The sequence below is a fragment of the Typopeltis vanoorti genome, chromosome 21 (assembly GCF_054136105.1).
Source record: "Typopeltis vanoorti isolate ZY-2024b chromosome 21, IOZ_Tvanoo_1.0, whole genome shotgun sequence".
Lineage (NCBI taxonomy): Eukaryota > Metazoa > Arthropoda > Arachnida > Uropygi > Thelyphonidae > Typopeltis > Typopeltis vanoorti.
This window is the reverse complement of record NC_143569.1, coordinates 84075433-84088849: the sequence shown is the minus strand read 5'-3', so window position 1 is coordinate 84088849 and position 13417 is coordinate 84075433. Positions and strand designations below refer to the sequence as shown.

The window sequence follows — 13417 nt, the reverse complement described above, 5'->3', positions numbered from 1 at the left end:
TATTAACTTGTCCAAGGTGAAACAGGATGCACAATTCCTATCCAATAAAAGGGCATAAACAGCACATTAAATTTAATAACTGTGATAAATTCAGCCTTTCTATTCATGCCCTGAATACTCTATATAGAATTGACTGGAAAGGCACCTGTTGTTTACATCACACCAAAACATAGTATGAACGTAAATTTAAAGAGGCCTGTGAAATTCTTATCAACACCCTAATCTTAACAATAATGATGGTCTAAAAATCCCAAGAATATGGAAGGTACATATTCTACCCACATAAGTTTTTCATCCAAGACTGCAAGTAATCCAGGTCTTAACTCTAATATAACAACTCTCCTGTTAAAATAGCACTCCACTTTTGCTCTAATAAAACTATCCATATGAATTTGTTCTCTGATAATGTTTTAGCTTTGATGTAAGTTTTTTTTTTTGATCAAATCATTGTCTCTTTGTCATATTTTTTTTCTCATCATCTCTTTGAAATATAATATTGCTTGTCTCTCTCTATATATGTGTATACTCCAGATGATGATGACCTTAATATGAAGGTCAAAACATTGGGAAATTAAAATAATTATTTCTGACACTGTTGTAGTCTATAATTTGTCTGAAATGTATTCTAATATTTTTAATACACAAATTAAATAACAGTAGTCCCAAAACAGACTTCTGTCACATCACCTCTTTTGAAATAGTGCCCCCCCCCCCTCTGCCTATCTATACACAATTTTGTGATAACTATCTGATAGCCAGTCATCTATCCAACTCACTAGTCTGTTATCCAGTTCCATCTGCTTTAGTTTAGTGGCCAACTTATGAGATGGCAATCTATCAAAAGCCTTTGCAAAATCTAAGTATAGTTCGCCCACCACTTCTAGGTCCCTTCTTGGCTTTGTGCCAAGAATAGTCGATTCATGCTGAAGGGGAGAAAGAAATGAAGGATGTACGAATTGGTCGCCAACATGCGAAATCACGTGCTTTCTTGTCTGTCGCTGTACTAGTACTAGCTTGATTTTTGTTGTTCTCTTTTTGCATTATTTTTTTTATTATTAATTTGTATGATGGATCCAGTACAGTCAACAAGTTCTGTTGTTAAACGTTTCAGTAGCTCTTGCAAAAGAATATTGAATAATGTGCTGACATTCTGCGAAAAAGAATCGTCAGAAGGCCGTCTTCTTGTTCCCCTTTCTCAAGTCATAAAACGTGCAAGTGCAATTGTGGGTATCGGGGTCGACTGTTAAAAGAATTCGTAGGGAATCAAAAGGTGAAGGTAAGCCAAAATTTAAATCTCCTAAAAAAAAAAAAAAAAAAAAAAAGCACCAGAGAAAGAAAACCATCGAAACCGTAGCTTTGAATGATTTTGATGTAGACGTTATAAGAAGAGCTATTCACGAATTTTACGTATTCGAGAAAAGAGTGCCAACTGTTCCGAAATTGATTCCTGTGCTTAAAGAAAAAATTAATTTTCCTTGGAAAAGAGAACCTTTAAGGAAAATACTTCACGAAATCGGATTTTGTTTTAAAAAGTCCCGGAATAAAAGGAAACTTATCATGGAGCGAAGTGACATTGTTTTATGTAGAACGCAGTATTTGCACGTATTAACACTCTACGTACATTTTTCCAAATGTTATACAAGCAAAATAGTTACACTTTAAAAACAGCAATGTTCGTAAAAGAAAAGCTAAATTTTCCGACCTGTAATAATAAACAAACTGAGTTTGTTTATTATTACATCCCAGAAGACAGACTGATTACCCTATTATCGGAATGGATTCTCCTTTTTCTGACATGCGCAGTAGTTTCGAGGGACCTCAAATCGGTGGGCGAACTATATACCAATGTATATGCATCTTCCATGTCCGTACATTCATCTGCTTGTTATTGTGCATAAGTAGGTTGGTAAAACAGGACCTTCTTTAACAAACCCATGTTGACAAGCACAAAGAATGCCACTGTTATCAACCCACTTTTGTATCCTATCTCTCACCAACCTCTCCAGTACCTTAACTACAACTCAAATACACAGATCAGGATAGAATTTGTTGCCTTAACCCCACCTTTCTGATGTGCAATAAGTTTGCCTTCCTTCCACTTTGAGTCCCTTAAGACACAGTGACGTATCATCAGGTCCCATTGCATGATTGAATATAACTTACTTAAACTGCTCATATATCTCTTGCTCACTCACCATTAAGTCTTCTCTCATTTCATTTTCTACACTTGAACTTCTGATTTCACACAAAGATGAAACACTCCGACGAACCTCTTGCTGCAGTGGTGCACTCAGGATTTAATCTTGGAGGGGGCCGGACGCTCAGGATTTAACCTTGGGGGGGGTGAGTTGAGTGGACGATTTGCGAATACACACTACGCATCGCTTACGACCTATGACTGAGCATCTGCAGTGATCGCTAATTCATAAGTAGTAGAGAAATAGAAGACACAACACAACATAAATTTAAAAAAAAAAATGAATTTTAATTAGGAAATGATTTTTGGAAAATTTTCTAGTGTTTTTTCTTTGGGGGTGCCCGGGCCCCTTGGCCCCCCCCCCCTCTGGGTGCGCCACTGTCTTGCTGAATACCTTGACTGTTCTCTGCAGCAGTTATCAACCTTCCAATTTCATTCGTTAACATCATCTTACCATAATCATTCGAAGGGATACATGTGGAACTATAAAGCTGGTGATTATTAAAAGCTTAACACCCCAAATGGCCATGATGTCTATAGATGTCCAGCTAAATCTGAATACGATTCTGTAATATTAATAACATGGATAAGAAGTGCAGTTTGGTCTCACTATTTCATCCACCTCGGCCAGTAGGGAGATTAAGATACAACTGAGCTATAGCATGAAAAGAGATGTTGAGTGGAAGGGAGATAGATGCTGCATAGGCATCAATCAAGAGCTATTTAATAGCTTTTGATTGATATACACGCTTTGAAATACACGCAGCAATGTCTGCGTGTATTTCAAAGGTGAAAAGGCTAAACAAGGTAGGAGTAAAAATGGATGAATGAAGAGATTAAGGTCAAATTTGGTAATGATCAGTTGCATGAAGAGTACAAAGAGCAGGCCAGGAAGATAGCTTAGTTGGTAAAGATAGCAAAACTGCAGTATGAGAAGAAATTGCCCAATTAAGCTAAGAAAAATCCTAGTGTGTTATTTTGATATGTTGCAAGTTGAAGAAAAAATGACCATGGGAGGATGATGCTAGTTGACAACACTGGCAGATTGGTGACTAATGCAGAGGACATAGGTTGAAATATTCAATGATCAGTTTATCAGTGTATTTCATCCTTGTGAAGATGACATTATGAGAAGCTGGAGTGTAGAGGGTATGTTGCAGGAGGGACTGATTGTGAATGAACAGAAAGTATAGGAGTAATTAAATAAACAGAAAGGAGTAATTAAATAAACTTGATGTTAATAGGGCAATAGGACTTGACGATATATTGCCATGTGTCTTGAGGGAATGCTCTATGGAATTAAAGGTACCTTTGGCACACTTTTAACATGAATCTTGCAACGGAGTGAGTCCCAATGGAATGACAGATGGGAAAAATTTTTCCAGTTCACAAAGTGGAGGGAGGGGATTTAAGATTTGAGATTGAATAGCCAATTAGCTCTCAAATGTATGTAGGAATGGTATCCCAAAAGAGAAAGGTCACTAATGGAGTGCCACAGGGAAATGTTTTGGGATCATTACTGTTTAACTTGCATATTAATGACATTGGGACTGGCATAACTAGAAATGTGCAGCTGCTTGCTGATGATGCAAAGTTGGGAAGAAATGAGAAGTAGAGCAGATGTGGCCATTCAGAAGGATTTGAATAGAGTATGTGAGTGGGCAAATGACTGGAGCTGTCAGTTTAATGTTACAATGTGCAAGGTCACATATGGACTACTGTGCACAGATTTCGCCACCTGGTTTTCAGCAGGATGAGAATGTATTGCAGCGGGTCCAGAGAAGGTTTACTGTTAGTGTCACGTCTATGGAATGTCATATATGAAGAGCCTTGTGAATAGAAGAAGAGGGAATATGATTGAGACATATAAGTTGGTGAGGAGCTGTTATCAGACTAATGTGGAGGAGATTTTTCATAGAGTAGAGGGAGACAAGGGTGGAACTAGAGGCCATCCCTGGAAGCTGTATGAGGAGGATGTGAGAAGCAGATTCTTTGCATGGAAAGTGATTGATGAGTGGAATTCATTGCCAGAAAGTGTGGTGAGTGCAGAAACTGTGAATAGATTTAAGGCATGGTTTGATGATCTTTGCATGAGAGAGTAAAGACCTCCTACGATGATCCTTTGACTCCATGGAGGTGAGATAATAATAATAATAATTGGCCACCACAACACTGTTGCTAGAGCAGGAGCATAAACATGCACATGCATGTTAATATCTTTGACATTAACTGTCTTTAGGCTTTCTTTCTCTCTGCTTCATTTGTTTACCCATCAGTAATGTTATTTAAAATATATTTTTCTAGAAAATTCTAACAAAAGCAAGTAAGATAATTACTTTCTTTACAGCAGCTTAATCCTTTTAAGCTGTCACATTATCTGTCATTTTAAGAACAGATTATGAATTTTTAGTTACAACGTGCAACCAAAAAATTTGTCCATTTAATTGTGTTGAAAATTTTATATCTTTTTAATTTTTTATGATCTCTTTTGATTGTATACCGCATAAAACCTTCCATATACCACTGATGTTACAAATGCCATACATTTGTAACACTGGTGTTACAAATACCTTCCAACTTCCAGTAACCCACTGGACAATGATGATTTTCACTGTCCAGTCTTACACTGAATTGAAAATCTATAACCTATAGTACGCCCACCGTTGTAGATCTCTGCTTTGCGTTTTGCCAAGAATAGTCGATTCATGCTGAAGGAGAGAAAGAAATTGTTAGATCTGAAATAGGCGACTTCAAATTTTACATGACATCACCATTCCAGAATCTAACAATTAACAAAAAAATATATATGCATACTTATCTTTTAGCACGGTGTAACTATGTTTTTTTTTTGACAACATCTTGTATGATAAACTGTGAATTATGTGAATTTAAATTAATGTATCTATATGTCTAGCATGAATGTAAGTCAGCAAAAGGGGGCAGATATGAGAGAAATCATTAGTGAAATATTATAAATGAAAGAATGCATATTATTCAGCAACATAGGGCAAAGATCACCCTAATACTATAAGAGCAACGTAAGCACCCATGGGCATCACATCTAAGAAGAAGTCATGACGCATACGTTCCCGGAAACAAAGTCCTGTATGTTGATTGGTGAAGTCACCCAGCCTGAGACCAATGGGTGAGACGATAAGAGAAATTCAAACTCGGAAAGGTGGCGCTCTAGGGGAGCGAATAAAACCCATGACACGGAAGTAAATCCCCCTGTTTTTTCTTGTTCCTACATTTCTCATTGTGTGCTCCAAGAATTCATCGCAGTTCAGCTCTCATTTTTGAGGGCTGACTTACGAAAGAATCCGGCATGACACCGCAGCAGATTTCGGCAAGATCAACCGTAGGCCGTCAATGAGAAGGCAATCGACGTAAAACCTTAGCAGAGAGATAGTGCCCGTGTAACCCACATGGCGATAAGATCGAGACAACCAGAATCGAAACAAAGAAGGAAGGATGGAAGAAAACCGATAAAGAATAGATAAGTACTCTCACGTGTTCTAGCCCCTTTTGAGAATTGACTAACAGTGTTAAGAGAATGCATCTTAAAATTTGTAATGGAAGAAAGAGTGACGAACTAAGATTTATGTAAATGACTATGCTTTTGAAATGAGCTTTATGAACTTTCAGTTAGATAGAGATTCAGTCGTAATTAATCCGAGAGAGATTATAAATGTGCTAAAATGCCTTAATGTCCAATTGAGCTGTAATTGAGAATGTATTATATGTTGAATTATTGAACTTGCTAACATTTTGAAGTCAATGCATAATTGTTTTAAGAGTGAGAGGGTGAGAGAAAGGTAGAAGATTAAATTAGAATTGATAACTACTTTAACTTGTGGCATTATATAATGAGTTTAATAAATATTTTGGTTCCTTACTTACATGTGTTTCTGATCATGATGACTGACCCTGACCCTTCATAAAACTTCGAACCTGTGATCGTGTGTGTGTGTGTGCGGGAATACCCCAATTGAAAGTAATAGGGCATGACTGCAAATAAAATAAGCCAGAGAACCCAAGATGTCTAAGAATTCAGTTAACATTATTAGTAGCACCTAATAATCTATGTTTATCCTAAAGGTTAAGTTTATCTCTAACTTTAAGACCCAGGCTGGTGCAGATAAAAAATAAATTTTGCCTGAGTGACCAGGATAACTCATAGAATTCAGGGAGCAGGTAATCTCTGGTGGCCCTTAAAAGGTTAAAAGGTTAAATTATGTAAGAAAAGGTATAAAAGAAGCGAGACATAACGATAAGACTAAAATTAATGAAGATCACATAACAATGACGCAACCGACTTAACAAAGAGGTACATGCTATAGAATTTGGTATAACGGCTGAAGTAGGAAAGGATAAAGTTAATTATATTGCATATATCAATATCAGAGATATACGACGCAACAAAATGAAGGATGTACGAATTGGTCGCCAACATGCGAAATCATGTGCTTTCTTGTCTGTCACTGTACTAGTAGTAGCTTGATTTTTGTTGTCACTTTTTTTGCATTTTTTTTATTATTAATTTGTATGATGGATCCAGTGCAGTCAACAAGTTCTGTTGTTAAACATTTCAGTAGCTCTTGCAAAAGAATATTGAATAATGTGCTGACATTCTGCGAAAAAGAATTGTTAAAAGGCAGTCTCCTTGTTCCCCTTTCTCAAGTCATAAAACGTGCAAATGCAATTGCGGGCATATAGGGCTCGACTGTGAAAAGAATTCGTAGGGAATCAAAAGGTGAAGGTAAGCCAAAATTTAAATCTCCTAAAAAAAAGCACCAGAGAAAGAAAACCATCGAAACCGTAGCTTTGAATGATTTTGATGTAGACTATTCACGAATTTTACGTGGTCGAGAAAAGAGTGTCATCTGTTCTGAAATTGATTCCTGTGCTTAAAGAAAAAATTAATTTTCCTTGGAAAAGAGAAACATTAAGGAAAAGACTTCATGAAATCGGATTTTGTTTTAATGCTATTGAGTAGTTTTAATGCTATTGAGTATGTTTGGGCAGAAGTGAAAAGTTTCATTCGCCATCGCAACATAACTGGGAATATTGACATGTTGAAATTTTTTAAGCTTTCAGAACAGGCGATTGAAAGTATTACAGTTCAAAACTGGGGAAAATATTGCTCTCATGTCACCTGTCACCTCATTGGAAAATATTTATTGGGACAGAGACGGAATTATCGAAAAATTATGCGAACCTTTGGTGATCGGTTTAAGTGAAAGTGATGGCGATTTGGACACCGATTCAGATGACTGTGAAGATTAAAAAGATTTGATAAGGGTATTTTTTTCCAACCTTTTTTTTTTTGCATGGGTTTGTTAAAAGAGTCACAACAAGTCATAAATAATTAATCAGTTTAGGACATTAAAGTGTCTCAGTTCTCTCAACTGTAAGTTTAGAGAACTGAGACACTTTGATGTCCTCAGTTCTCAGAACTATAATAACTGCTATAGACCCTTCACTTCTGCCCATGTCCCAAAAAGGAGAATCCATTCTGATAATAGGGTATTCAATCTGTCTTCTGGGATGAGTTTGTTTATTATTACAGGTCGGAAAATTCAGCTTTTCTTTTACTACAATGTTCGTAAAAGAAAAGCTAAATTTTCCGACCTGTAATAATAAACAAACTCATCCTAGAAGACAGATTGAATACCATATTATCGGAATGGATTCTCCTTTTTGGGACATGCGCAGAAGTGTTGAAGAGTCTCTAATCGGTGGGCAAACTATAGCAGTTATCATCATCATCTTAGGTGGCATCTTCATATTGAAGGTTTGCAATTATGGATCTATCTATAATATAATACTGGGGCTAATACTGCACAGGGGCCCTAAGAACGAAGTGGAGGCTAGCAGTTATAGACATCCATTTTACATTGAGATGTTAACACTCAAAGCCTGTTGGTTGCAATATGGAGCCCAGAATGTTAAAGTTGCAGTAATTTGAAAAAGTAATGATATCACAGAGTTTGAAAGGGCATAGTCATTGTGACTTAAGCATTGAGTGCATCTGTCTCATTTATGGCACATTTTGTTATTGCTTACAGTACACCAAACAGGGAAATCACTTCCTGCTTGACCCTTCAGTAGAAAAGAGCTGGGTATGAATCCTGCCTGGGATGCAAAGAATTTTTATAAAGGCTTCCAACAGAAGATGAGTTAGCTAGTATTATACAGAGGTGGCAGAGCTTCCCCCCCAAAAAAAACTAAGGCTTTATTATTATTATTATTATTATTATTATTACATGACACCTCCAGGGAGTACAAACACGCATCAAGGGAGGGCATCTACTCTGCAACTCTTTCTCCACCAAATGCAACGAACCGCAACTACCATCATCATCTACACCAATACCACCTACCGCCCATTACCACTACTAACATTTTCGCAGACAATCACAGACATCCATGCCCACGGTGGGATTCAAACCCACAGCCTTTTGGCTGGAGAGCAGATACACTAACCACTCAGCCAACCAGGCCAACAAATAACTAGTGCCCCAGGTGAGGATCGAACTCGCGACTTTCAGATTATGAGACTGACGTGCTGCCTACTGCACTGCTGAGCGTTTTTTTCTGCCTACTGTGCTACTGAGCGTTTTTCATCCCTCAATATGTATGTACAAACAAGTCATAAGAACACACATAATTAACAGACATGATGCATTTGCCTTTACTTCAGCTGTAATTCTAAACAACCTAATCCAATTTCCTACTTAAAACTGTAAAAGAGTATGAACTGTCAATGCCATTAGGGAGTGTAGGATATACAGTCTTTCATATGACCTAGTCAACAAAGGTGCCACACTTGATGTTCTTTTACAGATAGGGAGTGCATGAACAATATTATAGATGACAACACCATTCTTGCACATATGGGAGTGTTCTAGAACTAAAAGTCCATAAGCCCCTGTTTTTTGCTTAAGATCATTGTCATGAAAAGTTGTTTCATTGGTGTCATTGTCATGTCATTTGGATACTAAAAGATTGGAAAAAGGTGTGTTGGTTCAACAAATCACAGTTCCTATTGTACCATGCAGATTGTCAGCTGTATCTGTGATATAGAACAACACAAGTTGATGGATCCTTCATGCATAGTTTCCACCATACAGGATGGTAGAAGTGGTATTCATCATATAGAATCTGTTTTGCTGGTCAAAATTGAAATATCCTGTTGCATCTTGACTGTATGATGGTGAGGTCTACCGGCAGCTAATTGCTGCCAGTAAGCCACGCTATCACAAAAAAAAAAACACATTGGTGGGGACTGTCTTCTAAAAAGGCAATGTGCTATTGGTCCAATACAGAAAGATTATGTGCCATTTCTCTATTCATTCATTAGTCCATTAGTATCCAGCACAGAAAGATGGTGTGCCATTTCTCCAGGTTCAAACTGTAATTAACTGTTTCAAGAAAGTGAGTGGTTATTGCTCTTCAGCCAACATGGTTTGAATCTGACTCTGGCATGGATGCTTATGTAAGTCTTTAGCTGGTAGGCTTGTTGCCTAATGTTAGACTACAATTCTAGTTTGCTGGAAAAGTGAAGTGAAAACCTGAACTGTTTATGCGTAATACTCTTGGCTACTGAATGAAGGGATATTGGAGTTGTGTGTGTGTGTACACATATGCACACACACACACAACACACACACACACACATTCATTGTTATATTCTGTACAGTAAGATATGCCTGTGGTGATTTATTACAGTAAGTTTTCTAATCATTAATGATTATCCTTGTGCGAAAAAAGTGAAACTAAATGATCAATATTATTATTATCATTATACAGGAACCTGCATGGAGTCTAAAGACTTATTGTAGGGAAGCCATGCTTGCTTTAGTCACACAATACCTGTCATATCTCTCTTTAAGCTCATTCACTGACAGAGTACTCATGACTGTTTGTGTCAATGCAGAGTGCTCATTGACCATTCTCCACAAGGAACATTGTGATGTAAGAGCTGTTAAACAAAAATTGTGATAATTTAAAATTCTTAACAAAAATGGAATGGTTTAATTTAGAGCTCATTCCATTTTAAGTAATTTTTTCCTAAGGAATAATGATTGAACTTCCAGTGCATTGTAGATTTATTCAAAGTTAGTTCAACATTAATTTTCAAATGAATTGAAAATTCATTTGAAAATTAATGTTGATGAAGTTTAAGATCAACATCAAGTTGATCTTAAACTCCATATTAAGTGGGCATGTGCTCCTTTATTTGTTAATAAATGTGGTTTAGGATGGAATACATGCAGTTCCTGACTAACACAAGTCATCCCAAAAGAGGTATGAAAAAAAATTGATTTACTCCCTGCATATAGTTACTTGCATGCCACCTAACAGTTGTTTGCAATGCAGATAGCCTATGCAGTGCATGCATGTACCTTTCTTACTGTTGAGCACAGATGCTTTTTTTTTTTATTCACACAACTTCATAATTTTTAGTGTTTGTGTGCACTGGATAGAGTACAGGCATGACTAGAAAATGGAATATAAAGTGAAAAAAGTGAGCCTATGCATAAATGCACCAAAGTTGCTTTTTGTGTTGCAAAATAATTAAAAATGTCTTTACCATAAGTTTTCCTTGCTATGTGCTCATGAATGTGAACCTTCTGCAATATAACACGTTTTAATGACGAAAAGACTGGCTAATTCCAGTAAAGATATTTTTAACGTCAACGTGGACAAAAGCAATTTAAGGATGGTTCTCAGTGCCTCACACTCTCAAAAGTACAAAGAGAAATAGATGATGCTTTTAGCTCATTATTGATAAGACAAGAAAGAAGCTGCCAAAGTTTAGTCATCCTTGATAATTTCATACAGAAGGTTGAATGGCTAAATTAAATTTGTTTTTCTAATTACTAAAATAAAGAAAGGCTTTAGTTCAGCAAAATTACATAAACAAAATGGATATTAGATCCAGCATTATTTCAAAGCCAAATGTAGAAACTATGAAAGTTTTGTAAGTTGATCAGAGAGCTTGTGGGAATACATTCCTCGGCATCCCTGAGTTACCTTTGTGTGGACTACTTAAAAGACAGGTGCTCTCCAAGCATCTATATATTCACCTTTTATTAGTCCATTTTGAAAGGTTTTGCTGGCCTGACAACTGTTTAGAACTGATTGGTTCTCTTCAGTAAAGGGTCTACTCCAAAAACTAGACAATCTTCCAGATCACTCTAACCTCAACAAGTGACTAGAAGGATCTTTTAACTAAGCGGTGGTTCTACTCAGTGACAAGCTTGCCCTACCATCAAGTAGAACTACTCAAATTCCAGGGAAAAACATTCACTGACACGGCCATGATGGAGGCCACCCAAGAAAATACCAATCCCTGGATGCTCAAATGCTTTCCCAAGATGGAAACCTTAAGAGAGCAAAAACTCTCATTGTACTAAGGAACTTGAAATGTCAGAGAAATGTATTTTTTGTAAGCGAGCTCTCAGTTGGTGCGTGAAAGTAATTACTAAAATAGAAAGCCAAAAGGCTTCAATTCGGCAATGCAAAATTATATAAGCAAAGTAGATATTAGATCCAACATTATTTCAAGCCGACTGTAGAAACTATGAAAGTTTCATAAGTTGACCAGAGAGTTTGCAGAATACATTCCTTGGTATTCCCGAGTTGCCTTAGTGTGGACTACTAAACTTGGTAGTCCACACCAAAGCAACTTGGGGATGCCGAGGAATACGTTCCCACAGGCTCTCTGGTCAACTCACAAAACTTCCATAGTTTCTACATTCAGTGTTGAAATAATGTAGGATCTAATATCCATTTTGCTTATGTACTTTTTTTTTCTATTTTCTCGTACCATCTTTACTTTGCATTGATAATTCCATACTGAAATCTGACGTATTTTTCGGACCATAAGACGCACCTTTTTACGTAGAGAAATTGACTTAGAATTGGGGTGTGTCTTATGATCCGAAGGTAGGTGATACCAGGTAAATCTTGGATTCCCACATTTTTGATGCAAACCAAATACGTGTCTCACTGCATATGTGGAATTCCCTGATTTACATACAAAAACTTTACCAGCATCAGTAATAGTTAGTGGGCGAGCGTATGTGGTTTTGAACAGTTCATTTGGATTATTTTTTTTATAATTCATAGATTTTTTTATTGTCATAAAACCATAAACATGAGTGTAAAACAAAATTTATAACAAAACTGTGATAAATTATGCAAAACAACATGGAAAGAGAGCAGCAGAAAGACATTTTGGTCCACCGCCAACAGAAAAAATGATTTGTGAGTGGAGAAAACAAGAACAATTGATGTGAATATTTTTATATAATATATTTTTTCTAAAAATTGTCTCATAAATTTGGGGCATCTTATAGTCTGGGGCGTCTTATCGTCAGAAAAATATGGTAAATTTTTATGAAGCTAACAGAAATAACCTTTAAAATATGTTAATACACTCTGGCATACACATACTGTAAACATGTAAGCAATAGGGTGTGATTAACAGGTGATGGAGGTTATATTCAAGTTATGCAAAGTTTGTGGAACATAACTCTTATGTTGGGGACTGTACATACTTCTCAGTTTTAAGTAACTCATTGCACAGTATTATTGTCATATTCTAGCATTGCTCTCATACATTAGGCAAGTAATCTTATATCCCAGAAATTTATGGTCTGTAACAAATTTACTGAACAAATGAAATTTAGATAAGCACTGACATTTTTATCCCAACAGGATTGACTTCCCTAGCAAAATTAATTTTTTTCATACCCAAGTTACTTGTCTGAAATAGACCATTGAGTATAATATGATAATGTTTCATATATAAATATGGTAGCAAAGATTTTAGATAACAAGCATTAAATTTTTTTCAGTATCTCATCATTTCCATAATGTTTTTATTTATATTTTTATTTATTTTTTTGAATCTTCAGTAATATGCAGAAATCACAGTTGAAAAGTATTTGAAGAATTTCAAGAATTATAGTTTTTATTATTTCTTGAGTCAGGTTCACAACTTACTGCTGCTACCATACTAATACCCAAAATGCATCCAATCTAGGAACAGATATCTATGATTCCTTTACATATTCAGCCTTGGTTGAAATTCCAGCAATGATGTTAGTGCTTTTTGGACTGGACAGATTTGGACGTAAATGGCCAATGGTGATTTCAACAGCAGTTGCAGGTGTAGCTGGAATTTTTATCGTATGTATATCTAGAGGT

At 36.3% G+C, this 13417-nt stretch overlaps 1 protein-coding gene across 1 annotated transcript in view; it reads left to right on the top strand.

The window, feature by feature from the left end:
- Positions 1–13417, top strand: part of LOC150095067 (carcinine transporter-like) — a 229181-nt gene that overhangs the window by 166365 nt on the left and 49399 nt on the right. Inside the window, exon 9 of the mRNA XM_090411186.1 lies at positions 13201–13415. Coding sequence (XP_090267312.1) covers positions 13201–13415 — 215 coding nt within the window. The remainder of the gene's footprint in view (positions 1–13200; positions 13416–13417) is intronic.